General features: G+C 33.4%; 3 protein-coding genes across 4 annotated transcripts; 2 read left to right on the plus strand and 1 right to left on the minus strand.

Annotated features, from left to right (window-relative positions):
* The first annotated feature begins 1,897 nt into the window (after positions 1–1,897).
* Positions 1,898–6,086, plus strand: LOC140049060 (uncharacterized). Its single transcript, XM_072093879.1, has 6 exons — positions 1,898–1,972; positions 2,213–2,354; positions 2,825–3,000; positions 3,127–3,302; positions 4,796–4,956; positions 5,666–6,086. Exons 1-6 carry the CDS (start codon positions 1,898–1,900, stop codon positions 5,710–5,712), a joined length of 777 nt encoding a protein of 258 aa, XP_071949980.1. The 3' UTR covers positions 5,713–6,086.
* Positions 6,087–10,593: 4,507 nt separating this feature from the next.
* On the plus strand, positions 10,594–13,810 carry LOC140048499 (uncharacterized). 2 transcript variants are annotated; one of them, XM_072093231.1, is made up of 6 exons: positions 10,594–10,953; positions 11,173–11,314; positions 11,504–11,679; positions 11,841–12,013; positions 12,231–12,388; positions 12,768–13,810. In XM_072093231.1, exons 1-6 carry the CDS (start codon positions 10,642–10,644, stop codon positions 12,809–12,811), a joined length of 1,005 nt encoding a protein of 334 aa, XP_071949332.1. In that variant the 5' UTR covers positions 10,594–10,641; the 3' UTR covers positions 12,812–13,810. The 2 variants fall into 2 exon arrangements, with proteins under 2 accessions (XP_071949332.1, XP_071949330.1); XM_072093229.1 differs by lacking the exon at positions 12,768–13,810 and having other exon boundaries at positions 12,231–12,624.
* A 942-nt stretch (positions 13,811–14,752) lies between these two features.
* LOC140048628 (mediator of RNA polymerase II transcription subunit 7-like) lies at positions 14,753–17,247 on the minus strand. The gene is made up of 2 exons (XM_072093386.1): positions 17,156–17,247; positions 14,753–16,758 (listed from the first exon to the last, which is right to left on the minus strand). Exon 2 carries the CDS (start codon positions 16,731–16,733, stop codon positions 16,038–16,040), a length of 696 nt encoding a protein of 231 aa, XP_071949487.1. The 5' UTR covers positions 16,734–16,758; positions 17,156–17,247; the 3' UTR covers positions 14,753–16,037.
* Positions 17,248–17,470: the final 223 nt, after the last annotated feature.

Raw genomic sequence — 17,470 nt, forward strand, 5'->3', positions numbered from 1 at the left:
TTTAATATGAACCTAGCTATTTCACAATTTAAACATCGTAATTGATCATGATTAACTTCTGAATGTGAATTATGTTCACAATTTTAATAATCGTAATTGATCATGATCAACTCCTGAATGTGAACCTAGCTATTTCACAATTTAAACATCGTAATTGGTCATGATCAACACCTGGATGTGAACCTAGCTATTTTCACAATTTTAATCATCGTAATTGATCATGATCAACTCCTAAATATGAACCTAGCTATTTCACAATTTAAGCATCGTAATTTGATCATGATCAACTCCTGAATGTGAACCTAGCTATTTCACAATTTAAGCATCGTAATTGATCATGATCAACTTCTGAATGTGAACCATGTTCACAATTATCATCGTATAATTGATCATGATCAACTTTTTAATATGAACCTAGCTATTTCACAATTTAAACATCGTAATTGATCATGATTAACTTCTGAATGTGAATTATGTTCACAATTTTAATAATTGTAATTGATCATGATCTACTCCTGAATGTGAACCTAGCTATTTCACAATTTAAACATCGTAATTGGTCATGATCAACACCTGGATGTGAACCTAGCTATTTTCACAATTTTAATCATCGTAATTGATCATGATCAACTCCTAAATATGAACCTAGCTATTTCACAATTTAAACATCGTATTTGATCATGATCAACTCCTGAATGTGAACCTAGCTATTTTCACAATTTTAATCATCGTAATTGATCATGATCAACTCCTGAATATGAACCTAGCTATTTCACAATTTAAACATCTTAATTGATCATGATCAACTCCTGAATGTGAATCTAGCTATTTTTGCATTTCTGTTCGCTTTGTGTTTAGTCTAGTAGTCTAATGATTTTATTTAATTATAGAAGGTGGAAGGAATATGTGCATTTGTTGATTGTGGGTCTGGCAACGTTTGTATCGCTGTCCCTGGTGCCGTGAGACGCCATCTTTGTTTGTGTTCGGAAACTGGATATCTAACTGAACAGTGTCCGTCAACAGGTGTTTATGTCTTGTATACATTACTAGAAAACATAAAAAATAAAAGAATAATACATCACTATTAAATATTCCATAAAGTAAACATTCAACAGTTTGTAACATGGATCAAGTTTTACACAAAAAACTGTCTCATTCACCTTTATTTCTTAAATGTTTCGTAAATGTTATCTTTGTAAAACATCGAATAGGTTTATTATTTAAGCACTCGGTTATGCGTCTTTCATAGAGGGCTACAGCCACCGCTCCAATTCAGGCTCGCGTAAGTTTGCGCCTACAGTATTGGCAACTTTACGTTTTCACGATGCGCATATTGACGCGATTTTATTTTCCGCACCGGTGTGAAAGGCCCTTTAAAGAAATTGTTACATTGTTTGATGAAAATAACCATTATTTCCGTTTTTCCTGTAGAATGTCTTGAACCTCTTGGAATGGAGTCTGGTGATATTGTTGATGGTCAATTAAGAGCCAGTTCTATGTGGTCAGATCAAGAAAACCACGGTCCAAAATGTGCAAGATTAAATGCAGTAGCAACATCTTCTTGCGTGTCTTGTTGGATTCCACATAATTCAGATATCAACAGTTGGATTCAAATACATTTGATGGTAGAGCACAACATTACTGGTATCCAAACACAGCGTAGAGAAGACGGGGATCAATGGGTGAAAACCTATACAATAAGTTACATCAAAGTGAATCAAGTTGGTGACAATTTCATCTCTAATGGTTATGGAAATCCGAAGGTAGACCTATCAAAATAATATAAAGAAAATAATATTAAGTAGTAATAAAAGCGAGTAATTGTTGACAAAGAATGTATTTCACTATTACTTGTTTTTTGGTTTTTTGTTACTATCTTTGATAAATAAATGAAATTATGGTCTGGCCTTACTTTGGGACAAAGCTGAAGTTGAAAAGTTGTTATTCATCCATACCAGCTGTAGGCTACATTGTGAGACTAATTCATATTGCAACTATCTTCCTTCGTACTGTGCAGAACCTCGTATAGTCGCACTTTAATCACATTTATGCAGATAAACTTTCATTCTTAAATTATGTGTTCCACATATTTTTTTATGTAAGCAATGGCTGCAATATATATTCTTCACCGAGATTCAACGAATTAATTATTCTTACGCAAGATAGTTCTTTATCTAAATCTTTGGTATTTTTCATTTGCATTTGTATACAGATTTTTGATGGTAATTGGGACCAAACTAGCGTACGAACACATTATTTTAATCCAGTAATACAAGGCGTAGCTATCAGGATTTACCCTAAAAGCTTCTATGGTCTCCGCAGTTTACGAGCTGAAGTTTTAGGCTGTAGAATAGGTAAGTTACTTTTATGAGATAAAGTGTTGTTACTACACGTACAGTATGACGTAGAGAGGCCTATACATGGTTTACGCGATACATTTTAAGGTTTTGAACTGGATTAAGCCTAGTCTACAATTAACGAACAATTACTAAATGTTTGTTTGTAAACTTGGGGTTTACTTGAGTTTGCAAACTAAAGTTTGCTGGTGTAAACTTGTTTTCTAGAAAACTTTAGAAAACTGTTTATGACAACTCGTAGTTTGCTCGAGTTTTCAAACAAGAGTTTGGCAGTGTAAAATAGTCTTATAAACCCATGTAAAAAAAAGTGGTTAATTTTACTAAAATATTATTCATCTTAACATTTTGTCAACAAATTATTTTTTGATAAATCATGAATTTTCAAGTTTATACGTTACATGCTTTCTCTTCATTCTCTCTCACGACGGGAATGTGGTTTTATGACATTCGTTTACTTTTCTGCACAGGAAATGAATGGGTTCGAGTGTTTAAGGGTGTATCTATGACTGGAGTTAGCATTTACAACGCTTGGCAAACTGGATCAGGAACATCAAGCCACCATGCTCATCAATTTCTCATCAGTGATACATTTTACAGAAACAATGCAATATTTAATAACTGGGCAACATTAAATATTCAACAGGTAGACTTCACTATTATTATAACCTAATCAAGTATCTTATCTAATTTTATAGTATCGATCGATCACAATTCTCCGAGTAAATCGAATTTGATAACATAATTATAAGTTTATGATTTTATGTTACAGGTAAAACTGACAGCATTCTCAGCATTTCACGATGAGTTATTTTCTATCACTTTTGATGGTGTTGGTTCCAATACTAGCTCTTGGTTTTCAAAGAATAGAGTTCAAAGTTCACCTTGGAAGGACATGGAAGCAGCTTCCTCTAATTTCTTTTCAATAGAAGGAACAAGTGGAAGTCGGTATGTACATCTATATATAAATTTACGTAAGGGCAAAATTCGGTAAATCGCGCCTTACTTCTAGAATTTTTACTCGATGGTATATAAAGTTGGTTCGTACTTTCGGTACTGATTTTAACCGCCTGATTAAATTAAGTTAGATAATTAGTTATTGACGATTAAAACGAATTTAGGTTCAACGATTTGCCCCAAATAGGGGTGTTTTCCGATCGTGGTATACACTGTCTAATGGATGTCCATCTTGAAAAATACCCGCCACAAAAATGCGAGGAGGCTTCGCATTTTCCTATCTCCTCCTACGATAATTGTTTTTAATAGCTGAAAACCGGTTGAACAGCTAGAGTACACCATCATAATGTTGAAGACAGGCCGATTTTCTTTAAAAAATACTATGTTGATAGATTTAATATATGATTATACAAATGTATTGATTTGCGATGAATGGAACATCCCAATCTCTCAGTCTGCCAGAGTTTGATTTAACACAAGTAGGTAAATTTATGAGCCCTTGGTTTAACACATACGGTAGGTAAATATGTGGGCCCTTTGAGAATAAACTTGCAATACTTTGATAATACTGTAAATACCTATTAACTATTTTTAGTCCTCATTTGAATCGAACATTTCTTACTGTGAATGTTCGTACTGTTAGATGTAATATAAAAATATATACAGATAAACTTTATTACTGAGATTGTGGATAGGATCTACTGTTAGATATATAAACACATTATTATATACAAATAAACTTTATACTGACAGTTCCTTCTCAACGTTTGTATTAATTAATAATTACCAATAAAATAAACGTCGTAGTGGTGTATCGTGACATGTACTTTAATATTTCAATCGATTATGACAGTGACAGTTTTAACAAAGTATTAAATCGCAAATGTTTTACTGTATTTAGAGGTATATTATTTATAGGCCTATAAAACACGAAAAAAATATTTTGTTCGAGTGGATAAAGATAATATTTAAAAATTGTTCCTCTTTGTACCTATCCGCTTTCCCATCCCTCAACCCTAATATAAAAAAAACCATACAAAACACAAATTGGGTTTCTTTAAATGAGTCCAAATCAAAAATTTGGACTCATTTTGTGATAATTTTCTCCTTCGGAAGTAATTCCCAGAGTGGTAATTTTAGTTGACTACATAAATCATCGTGTCTATTTATTCGTTTTTGTAAACGACAATGTATTATAGTCCTGCGGTACGTACATTTGAAATCGCCAGTTTTGTGACGCTGAAATTACTGTGTATTCGAGAACCATCTGTGGGCACGACCTAGATGGTACGCTCGCTTCGCTCGCGTACCATCTAGTTTACTGTAATTTTATTAAAATTAGTACAGTGTGACGTGATATATTTTTATATTTTGAAATTCCTCTTGATATCAGATCACACAATTAGGCTAAATTATTAATCTGCTATCGACAATCGAACGATCAATCAATCTATCTCTCCATCTATTTACCAATCTATTTACAGAAGGTGGTTTTATATGAGTAATAATCACAATGGTTGCGGAGGTGATAAAGGATGGTTCGCAGTTGTGGAAGGCACGGATTGTGAAGAATGGGATGGTTATGGTACCAATCCAAGAATTCTATACAGTCGAACAAAATCAGCAGAGATATGGGCTACTGGACGTAAGTTACACAACGGTACATATATTTTACTAAATCAGAAATAATAAAATGAATACAAACAAAATGAATGTGGAGGACTGGATCCAGAATTGTTTTTCTGGTGTGGCGGCCAGCGATTTTTTTGTTCGTACATAATTTGGGGATCCCTTATGTAAAAGATAGCCGAACTACTTCCTAAATATAACTAAACCTAACCCTCTAAATAATCTCTCTCACTATAAAATAAAAAGAAGTTGCTCATGGGATTCGAACCCCATACATCGACATGTAATGTCTATAGTCTAATCCATTCGACTATACAGACGGCTCGACAGAAAGCGTTTGCATTAGAGAATTGTAGTTAGCCCAATTCTTACGTCATACCTTATATGGTCCTATGGATATGATTAATGAATATTCATGTTTATTTTGTGACGTTTTATGAGGGTCCCCAACTTTTGTACGAAAAGGAATATCGCAGGCGGCCATCGGTAAAGGATAATCAACGTTTTAAATGGGTTAGGGGAAAACCACTTATTCTTGCCCTGGATCTTCCAATGAGAGGAATGTTTGAAACTTGCACCGTACCGAGCCAGTACTTTCTTCATTAGTTGTGCTTCCAAAAAAACTTAGTGGAATTTGATATACGCTGAACGTTAAGTATGGGGGATGTAGATAATGGAATGGCCTTGCTTTTTATTTATTTTCATCTGTAAAATTTCTATTTCAGATATTGGTACTGCTCGAGCAATGACTATTGATATAAAAATGTTATAGTGACCAGTTTATATTTCACATTGCGTTATCATTGATCGTTTTAATGATCGAAACCTTAAATCGCTTATCAATTTTAGACGACATGAAAGTTGCAGATTAAATAGATTATTGTAATTGTATAAATTATGCAATGTATCGAAAGATATAGATAAGCCTAGTCAATATCTTCGATCTTGAATAATAACACCACCAATAATGTACACGTGTACGTCAACGTTCTATTAATACATTTATTTTGAATTTCAACCACAACCTGTATAATTACATTTTGGTTCTACATATTTTAGATATGTTGTCGAAAAATTCCAATCATTGTCTGTGTGTTAGTGACTAAAGTTTGTCTTTAATGATTCAGGAAAAATGTTTAAAATGTTTCCAGCACACTCCCTGAAGTCTAGTTTTTGTTTTTCACGGAAAATAAACAATACAATTGAGTTATGTTGTTTTAATGCAATGCATAACACATGCCATTAGAGAGAACATTTTTTCTTTTTAGGCTGCGTAAGCATTTTAACTAACCAATCGGAACTAGGTTGACGCCGGTTTTCTACTCCGGTGAAAACTGTATTTTGTATTTGTAAGTACGCAGATTTGTTAGGGATAACTGGACTGGAAACTCATTACTTTAGTCTCTAATATATAAGGCGTAGGTAGGTATGTGCGACAGACAGAAGTTTACAAATAAGTTTTATTATGTAATTAGTACTGATCGATATTGGCATAAGCAGCAACCACCACTGTTTTAGGTTGTAGGTTAAAACGGAAAGCAATTCATGTGGTATTTATTTGTATTTGTATATATTATAGGCAGATTTGTTCTATTGTAATATATATATTTCCTCCACATGGTAATTGATAAAGCGTAAATTTAAATATAAATATCAATCAAAATGTAAACCATTTTATTCGCGCGTGTCTCTTTGTCTGTCTGTTTGTTAGGTACGTGTGAACATGCCCTTAAAAATAATAGAAAGAAAGAATAACAACGTTTTTTTAATTTAGGTACGTGTGAACATGCCCTTAAAATAATAGAAAGATAGAATACTAACAACGTTCAAAATGTACTTATTGACTAAAATAAAATTAACACCGTTATAGAGCAGGTTTGTGTACAAATAATGATATTTAAGGAGGTTAATGATGTAGTATATATATTGATAGACACATAATTACGAATTACGGTATTATACGGTAATATAATAAATAATATTTATACAATACATTTTATTTGTTTATTTCACGTTTAACAATCCGCTATTATTCGTTATCAATAAATATCTATAGTAAGTAAGAAGTGTTTTAGCCTAAGTAACACGAAATGTCACAATATGTATCTTTATTACCCTTGCTTAAAACACACCGCAGTCACGTTGACTAGTTCATTTTTTATATAGATCTATAGTTGTATATAGAAGTATCTTAAACCCAAGATTAGGATCATTGAATCAAGTTTTATAGAGTGACCACCGTAAAAATTTACGTGAGAAACTATATGTTGTCAGAGAAGATACGACGATATTTGATTAGATTTGAAGTTGAACATCAACGCGCCATTTTATTGTAATTCCTACCATTATGTTTGTTGTTGATGTGAAAACATTCGTTCTTTTTCTGTTGGTTGGCGTAGCATTCAAAGGTTAAAGTATTTGATTATCTTATTTTATTTTATATTTTATTTACACATACGATCGTTGCATCTAAGTTAAAGATGACCCAACTATTTCATAAATATAGCCAACCCTCTAAATAATCTCTCTCAACTAAAAAAACATCGGTTAAGATGTATTGTCCCCCTGAAAAAACATTTTTTTGTTGTTGAATATGCCATTTTAAAGTCACATAATAGTTATCCACTTTAACCAAAAATTGGATCTAAAAACAAAATATTTACCTGAAAAAACAGTAATTTTAAGGGGAAAAAATAGTAAAATTGGCTACCAGCCAATGGAATTTTGTCATTTCATTTTTATAAGTGAAAATATTCCCTTTATTCGTTTTTCTACGGAAGTTATTAAAACTACGAAATAACCTATTCAAATTTTATTCTTTTTGGGGGACAATACATCTTCAATATTTTGCAGTGGGCTCAACTATCCTGTAAATAATAATATGGCTAAACTTTAGCATCAATCGCGAGCCCATAAAACGGTTAACTGAGGTATTGACTCTGATAAATAGTAGCGGATCCATGTGGACAGACAGGCAACAGAATGGCTTTCTAATTACAGTTTTTTTATATTTTTAGCTTCTGTCGGTTGTCCACAGGTACACGGAGGATCTTTGATACCTAGAGTACATGTGGACTCCCCTGGATTGACATTGCTGAATACTGGGAATCCAATAACATGTGATGGATATGTAACAGCTTGGAGATTCTACCCAACTGCGTCTGCAGAATTCTTAGCATTGGTGATGCGTCCACACATAGCTGGTAGCAACCAGTACGTTGTGGTTGCACGAACCGTAATACCGAAACAACAAGTATTGAATACACCACGAGAGTTTACGTTACCAGAACCAGATTGGATCTCAGTAAAAAGTGGTGATGTTATTGGATTCAAATTTGATACAAGTCTTTTGCCGTATGACGATGAAGGTACACAGTTTATGTATGCAGATTTGATCAACATGAACAATTTGCTAGTCCATACCGTTCACGCAATCAATGTCGGTCCTGCTGCTAGAACATTTTCGTTTCAAACCGTTTTAAAAGGTAAGTTAGCTAGTTTGGCTGCTTGATGTGCCAATGGGAACATCAATAAATGAATAAATATATAATTGTCGTACTAATCTGTACTGCTGTATGTTATGATGTAATCATGCTGTAAACATTGTGCTAACATATTTACCCTCATTTTACGAGTATGTCCTCAAGTGCGTCTATGGTTTTAAAATAGGAATTTTGACAAGTTAAAATGATGTTATTAAATGCACCACGCACTATCTCTTAAAGTTTTAAATCTCTTCAACGAATGGAAGAAAATCCTATTGTGGTTTTCTGGTTTGTTTTGGCTTTTTTCGTAATTCTGTAATAAAGTGATCAATCATGAATCAATCAATCAATCAAAGGTTGAAATTAAATTCCCAGATTCGCAGAGGGCAGATATTTGGTTTAGAAAATGCCTATAAATTTAGACATTTAGGAATAGATTCCTATGGAGATCGGACTTTAATTACAATTTTAAAATAACATCATAATACAATTTTCATCAAGCGACGTCGAAAAAAAAAATCTTTGAAGACACTTATAAAATAATTTCAAATGAATTGTTATTGATTTTTAGATTCATATTTACCATGTAACATTATCAATTGGCCGTTAATGAAGAAAACTACGGAAACAACAACAACAGTGAAAATATGGATGGACGATTGGAACAAGATAAAGTGTCCCGGTACAATCACAGGATGGAGGTATATGGCAAAAGTAACAACAGATATCATTGGCTTAGTTTACAGAGCGGTAGACGCAGACAACAACGTGTATGAAATCATCGGGAAAACTTTACTTCCGGAAGGAGAGCCTGACGTTGTCGTCGAATTTCCACTTGCACATTCTGATAGAATTGATGTTTTACCTGGAGACAAGATTGGCTTTACGTATACAACAACTGCGCGCCTCTACTATCAACATGATTATTCGAATGTTGGGTCGTTTTATAAATTTACGAACGAACCTGCCGGCTATGATATCGGGACACATGTTACTTTCACTGATTATAAAACCCGACATTTTATGTTTGATGCTGTTTTTGATATTAACAGTAAGTAGTGGTATATTTTCTACTAATTATTAAAGGTTGGTTCCCACTAGGACGCAACGCACGCGAGTTGACCAATTACAAGCGATAAATTATCCAAACTGTCGCTTGTCATTGGTCAACTCACTTGCATTGCGCGTACGTCCTTGCATTGCGTCATAGTGGAAACCAATCTTTAGCTAATGCAACAAACTCTTATTTTTTGCCGATCTAATTTCCCCCCCCCCTCCCCCAGAATCAGATAATGTATACGAGTCCACGGTTGTTGAGGACCATAAGCTGCAAAACAATGACATCGCCACTATCACTGACAGTACTTTGGCTTCCTGTGTCACCAACTGTATAAAGAACCAGCAATGTAAATCAGTCAACTACAACCAAAATACATGCAAATTAAACGATGCTACTCGTACCGAAGATGAGAGTAACTTTGCTGAGATCGCAGGAGAAAGATACATCGAAATGAGTCCTGTTTCCACGGTAAGTTAAAGTCAAGGATTACGTAAGTTAGACATTTTACTCTGAAAAGTAATAAGCATTTTATTCATTGACGTCTTTACAAAAACAAAAACCATATGTACAATTCTTGACGTTAACGTTTACAGGCATATATTCATATTCATATTTTTCATCAAGGTTCTATTACTTGATTGATGACACTCACATTCAAAAAAGGTAGTGAAGTGATATGAACTTGTACGGCAAAATTATGTTCCAACTCGTGTGTATTTTATATACAGTTTCCATTTGATAACTCGTACACGCTTAACTTTAACTTAACACCGTTTGAACGCGAATATTACCCTACTCTGTGAGTGTGTGTGCTTTACTGATTATTTTCCATATTTATATACTATAATTTGGTTAATAATTTGTTTTCGTAGAAAGTGGAAAGCACATGCGCATTTGTTGACTGTGGGTCTGAAAACATTTGTATCGATGTTCCTGGTACTGTAAGACGCCATCTTTGTTTATGTTCTGCAACTGGATATCTAGCTGACCAGTGTCCGTCAGCAGGTAAGATCATTGCGTTCGTGAAAATGTTGAGTGGGTTCTCAAAGTAAATATAAAACAGTGTGAGTAGCATGGTGGTTGTCTGATCCAGTCTTATCAGATCCTAACTGTATTGCTTTGCTTTGATACTTTAGGATGTCTTAAGCCTCTTGGAATGGAGTCTGGTGATATTGTTGATGGTCAATTAAGAGCCAGTTCTATGTGGTCAGATCGAGAAGACCACGGCGCAAAATGTGCAAGATTAAATGCAGTAGGAAAATCTTCGTGTGTGCCTTGTTGGATTCCACATAAGTCAGATACCAACAGTTGGATTCAAATACATTTGATTGTAGAGCACAACATTACTGGTATCCAAACACAGGGTAGAGAAGACGGGGATCAATGGGTGACAACCTACAAAATAAGCTACATCAAAGTGAACCAAGTTGGTGACTATTTCATCTCTAATGGTCACGGACGTCCTAAGGTAGGCCAATAGCAGGATATAAAATAAGGTATAAAAGGAGATATTGTACAAGTAATTTGAGAATAAACTTAACTACAGTATTTGGAGAAAATGTAAACTAAACTGTTTGTATATACCTTCTTCTTGCTTCTTAATAATAAAATGTAGTTGAACATACGTAGCTTAATAAAAGTGTTCGTGTATTTTTAATTCGCATTTCCTATTTGCATTTAAATCCAGATTTTTGATGGTAATTTAGACCGATCTGGCGTACGAACACATTATTTTAATCCAGTAATACAAGGCGTGGCTATCAGGATTTACCCTAAAAGCTGTTACACTTTCTGCACTTTACGAGCTGAAGTTTTAGGCTGTCAAATTGGTAAGTACTAACGCACAGCATTCACAATCGGTTTACTTTTTATATTATGGAAATAATATTGGATTCAACACAAAAGAAACGAACGGTTATTTTTTTTTTCTTTATTCACTTTAAACAAATCATCAAATTTTCAATATGCTTTCTACACCAGAATGTGTTTTCATAGCATTTATTTACTGTTCTGCACAGGAAATGAATGGGTTCGAGTGTTTAAGGGTGTATCTATGACCGAAGTTAGCATTTACAACGCTTGGCAAACTGGATCAGGAACATCAAGCCACCATGCTCATCAATTTCTCATCAGTGATACATTTTACAGAAACAATGCAATATTTGATAACTGGTCAACATTAAATATTCAACAGGTATAAGTTTTATCAATTGTTAATTTTAGTATATTCAATATAATTTTAATTTACATAATATATTTTTGTTGTGATTACACTTTCAACTTTATTTTATTTTGCCTACTTAAAAATTAATTTACCAAAATAAAAAATAAAATCTGTTTTTATCTGTGTTACAGGTAAAATTAACAGCATTCTCTGCATTTCACGAGGAGTTGTTTTCCATTACATTTGATGGTGTTGGTTCTACTACAACTTCTTGGTTTTCGAAGGACAGAGTTCAAAGTTCACCTTGGGACGACATGCAATCTGCTTCCTCTAATGTATTTTCAATAGATGGAATTTATAATCGGTGTGTACATTTAGTGTAACAAAGGTCACATTTGAATATCAGCTTTTTGCTTTACGATAGGGCGTTGCCTATAATATTGGGTATTACACTCCTAAAGTGTTCTTCCCTAATTGGCGTGTCCAACAGCAAGGTTGTTACTAGTTCTACTGCAAATGAATTGATGAGATCAGTAAATGAATAAGTCCGAATTAACAATATCAATCAATCTAAATTTTAGGAGATTTTTTATTAATAACTATTACAACGGTTGCGGAGGTGATAAAGGATGGTTCATAGTTGTGGAAGGCACGACTTGTAAAGAATGGGATGGTTATGACACCAATCCAAGAATTATATACAGTCGGACAAAATCAGCAGAGATATGGTACACTGGACGTAAGTTACACAACGGTAGATATATACGGTCGTATTTCTGGTATGGCGGCCGTCGCTAGAAAAGGAGTGACTTTTTGAAGGAGTAGGGGGCATCACATATCCCTGGATCAGCCAATGGGGGGAAAGTACCCTTTTTAATTATAGAGTAAACAGTACTTTCTTATGTAGTCGTGGTTCCAAAATGAAGTCTGATGTTGGCCTACGCTAAAGGTTTAGTACGGTAAATGTGGGTCTGTAATGGGGTTGCCATGCTTTAAATTTACCAATGACCGTAAATGCCTTATTACGTTGTTCTACGAATATTGCTCAAATACGGTAGTGGAACGCATCTGTTACGCCTATTTAACACTGTAATTCATTTGTAAAATTGCAATTTCAGATATTGGTACTGCTCGAGCAATGACTATTGATGTAAAAATGTAACGGTGGCAGCGGATAAAAAAGGTCTATTAGACCAGAGAAGTTTATTTGTTTCACTGTCTGAGCAATTGTCATTCCGAGATATATCAGTGCTTTTAAATGGTGACAAGCAATACAAAGCCGATTCAAGATTGGTTTTATACAATCTATTTAATGTGTCGTTCCTTCCATTCATCCTCTATCTAAACAGCATAAAATAAGTATATTACAATGTGCGACAATACTCAAGCGAGGTCCTGCACAAGTAAATGAAGATGCTGGAAATATAATATTGCCGTGTCGCATGGTACCAAGATAACTTTTTTTTTTTAATAGCTGGTGAAATAAGCACTAAAATCCAACTCAAGACATCGTCGTACGACGAGACGAAAATAAAACATGTTTAATTTTCTCTCGACGAACTAAAAACTTCCAAGCGCTATCACAAGACTAGTCTTGTCGGGATTAAACTCAGACAGCATCGACAAGTGACAAGTGGGCCTCGTCGTACGATGCTGTCTGAGTTGGCCTTTAGTGTTACTGGTAAGCTATAGACTTACATATACCTACTTATGTATTTTATTAATATAATTTAATTTGTACGTATCGTCTTTTGATTTAACTTATCTAACTACAGGAAATAATAATTATTTTGTAGTCATAGTATATTTTAACGCCATTCTGAAAGCCGAAAACACTGTAAAACTATTACAAACCTATTCGACTAATCTAAATTTTTTACGACATGATTATTGCGTAGTAAATCGATTTTAGCGACATTATTGCAACTTTAAATCGATTATTATCAATTTTAACGATATAAATTTTGCATATCAAATCGATTATTATCGATTCGTGATGATTTCGTGTTCGCTTCAAACCCTATTAAGTTGAATGCTTTTGTATTAGATATTAATTGTATAAAATACTATTTATTATCAGAATTAGCAACTTAGTAATATCTTACGACCTTATATAATACCGCCAGTAAACATGTTAGCGTCCAATTTTGTCTTTAAAATATATTTTCTCCTACTTACATTTTTTGTTGTTGAATATGTCATTTTAATGTCACACAATAGTTATTCACTTTGACAAAAATTGAATCGAAAAAAAATGATTTAGCTGAAAAAAAATTGGAATATTGTCTTTTATAAATGAAAACTTGAATAAAAAACTGCAAAATGACCTATTCAAATTCTTTACTAACTTTAATTTTCATATTTTTTGAGAAAATACATCTTTAAGTCTTGATTAAATTAGAATTTATGCTAATTGAATCACCTGTATATTAAATATATATATTAATTTTGATTTTACATATTCTTGGTATGGTGTCGACAGAATTTCTATCTATTTGTTTCGTTAGTGAATCACTACAGGTTAGGCCTAATGTATCTATTTTTTTTAAATGTTGTCTTTAATATTTCAGGAAATGTTTTTACACTTGTTTAAAAAAAAACCTACTTTCAGACAAACCTTGTTTTTACGGGGAAAAAGCAATACGATTGAGGTATGCTTAGTTACTAATATGCAAAACGAATGCTGTTAGTGAATATTAATATTGCGCGTGAGATTTTAACCGACCAATCAGAACTCGATTGACGTTGGTTTTCTACTCCGGTGACACCTGTATCTTAAAATTAAGTACTACATGCATGATACCTGGAGTCTTTTCCAACATTTTCCTGTATGTATTTTGTATGTAGGCCTATGTAGATAATATGTTATGAAAACAGGGACGAGGAATTATCTTAGACCCATAAAATAAGGCGTTAGAAATTGATAATCGATGTTTTATTAGGTAAGTATACTGATCGTTATGCATTATTAACATACCGTAAGCAACAATCATCACAGTTTTATGTTTGGAAATAAAGTCTAGTCAACTGGACTTGTTTAATAGTGACGTTTCACGATTTATTTTTCCAAACTGAACACTACCTGGACGAATGGTAATATATAACATAGGCCTACCCGTATCACAGTTTTATATGTTGCAGAAATGGTATAAACATTTTACGTACTGTATTTTAGCATGTTAATAAAAATAAAATAAGCGCACGCTTTTACAGTGGTACATATTATGTATGGATGCAAGTAAAATACTGTATTCATAGGTCATTTTAAAATAAACGCTGTGGCTAAAGATGCTGTACCGTATCTATACTTATAAAAACTAAAGGTACGGTAATTATAAATTGCATTCTTAAACTATAATTACCGTACCATTAGCTTTTAGAAGTATGGATACGGTACCGTATTTTTAGCCATAACGTAAAACAAAATGGGTGAAGTTGAGGTGATTTTTAAACGTGCACATATCTAATGCTATCACATCATATCAGAGCGATTTCATTGCCAAACTGGCTTCACTACTTACGACTAGCATAAATAAGAACAATTGCCAACATTATTTTATTTATTTTTTTATTAAACTACATTGCGAAGTACAAATTACTACTTCAGTAGAAACCCACTTAAAGGGACAGACAGGGATTTGCCGTGGCGGTAAAAACATACAGTATTTCCACATGTTTCAGGGTTAAAGTGTCCCCTAAATAGGGGAGTGCAAAAAGAAGGGTTATACTGAAAACTAAATCTTATTTTACATTTGAAAGGTAACTCTTCAAAGATGACCAATCTATTGTAGGGAATCATGAGTACATTTTTTCTCACTGACAAACCCAAAAAGTGTCATGTTTAGTCCCATTGACAAACCCCAAAAAATTACCCTTTTATTTTACTGTCAAAACCAAAAGTTGTCACTTTTTATTCAAATTGATAAATTCAAAAAGTTCCCAATTTTTTGTCACTCTGGCAAACTAAAAAGTGACATTTATTGGGTTTGTCAATGGGATCAACTAAAAGTGTCACTTATTTTGTCACACTGGTAAAGCAAAAAGTGATAATTTATTGGGTTTATCAATGGGACCAACTAAAAGTGTCACTTATTTTGTCACACTGGCAAACCCAAAAGTGACATTTATTGGGTTTGTCAATGGGACCAACTAAAAGTGTCACTTATTTTGTCACACTGGTAAAGCCAAGTGACATTTATTGGGTTTATCAATGGGACCAACTAAAAGTGTCACTTATTTTTGTCACATTAGCAAACCCAAAAGTGACATTTATTGGGTTTGTCAATGGGACCAACTAAATGTGTCACTTATGTTTGTCACACTGGTAAAGCCTAGTGACATTTTTTGGGTTTTTCCAATCAACAAAAAGTGTCGCTTATTTATGTCATTTATATTGAATCCACCATGTCACACATTAGTTTATCTTTGTCATAAAAATTGTCCTCTTGCACCTTCTTTTGTTCTTCCTCCTCTATCACGGTATCTTTTGGTTCTTGTTTCATGTTCATCGACCTCTGTTCAATCTCAATTGACGTCACTACTTTACTTTCGATACTGCCGATGTTCGACGGTAACGATCCTAAACAATTCTGCAACGACTCCGTAACTTTCTCTAAATGTTTCTGAAATCGTTCAGCTGTATCGAGTCTTTGCCGTTTCTGTACCTCCATCATAACACGCAGTGTCTCCCTCGCTTGGTGAGGTCTGAATTCATTGATTAAATGATGCATATGGATAAAAACAAGGTTGATGTCTTCCACTTTCTGCTGCCTATGTTGGCTCGACGGAGATGTTATCAATATGTCGACTAAATCTAAAAAATTTACTAAAATTGAATGATTAAGCCGTTTTAATTCGTCTTTATGGTCAAATTGTTTTGGGTGTAATCTCTGTAATCCTTGTGATTCAAGTTGCCTTATGATTGCGTCATCTGGTTGAAACGTCGCACCAAACATATCATATTTATCAGGGGGTGGATGTGGTGGTTTAGGAGCGGTTCCATTGCGGATTCGGTCATCGGTGTAGTGCTTTATGAACTGCATGGGAGGCAATGGTAACGAGCTCACTCCTTGTTCTTCAGCCATACTGTATGTAGGCTACCACAAATCTCTAAAAGAAATTAAATAAAAATACAGATTATAAAATTTCATGAAACAATTCAAAACCTGTCAATTATCATTCTAATAAAATATAATATTACTGTATTATTATAATAATTTTAATATTTTTATGACTTTCATTTCAACAAAAATAAAATTCAATATAGAATAGCAAGATATTCGAAATATCTTGTGCAAACTAGCAGCTGCCTAGGCTGACCAATATGCCTTTTATAGGCCTATTTATACGGAGGATCATCGTCATCTTTTCGTGTGTAACGTAAGAACGTATAGCAAGTAAGTAGGCCTAGCCTCACTAGTAGCTATATAAACTTTGTTACTGGGTACTATACTATTATTACTTAAGCTAATATACTATGTAAATATAAATATATAATAATACACACTATTCACAATAATCCTAAAGTGTCTAGGCCTAAAAATCTTCCATAAATTAACACCACAAATAAAGGATCCGACACGATCAACACATTTTAATATTTTATGACGAGCGCCCTCTATGTTAACAAGACGGAATTAAGGAAGAGTACTTAACTACTTAAAGTAATTAACATTATTTTGCATAAATATTGTTTCTATAAAGAATTTAAGTAATAAATTAATATAAAAAGTATATTAATATTATTATAATTACTTTATTATTACTATATATGCTTAATACATATAAATATTGTTTTTAGTTTTAGTAAGCTAGGGATTCA

The sequence above is a fragment of the Antedon mediterranea genome, chromosome 5 (genome assembly GCF_964355755.1).
Source record: "Antedon mediterranea chromosome 5, ecAntMedi1.1, whole genome shotgun sequence".
Lineage (NCBI taxonomy): Eukaryota > Metazoa > Echinodermata > Crinoidea > Comatulida > Antedonidae > Antedon > Antedon mediterranea.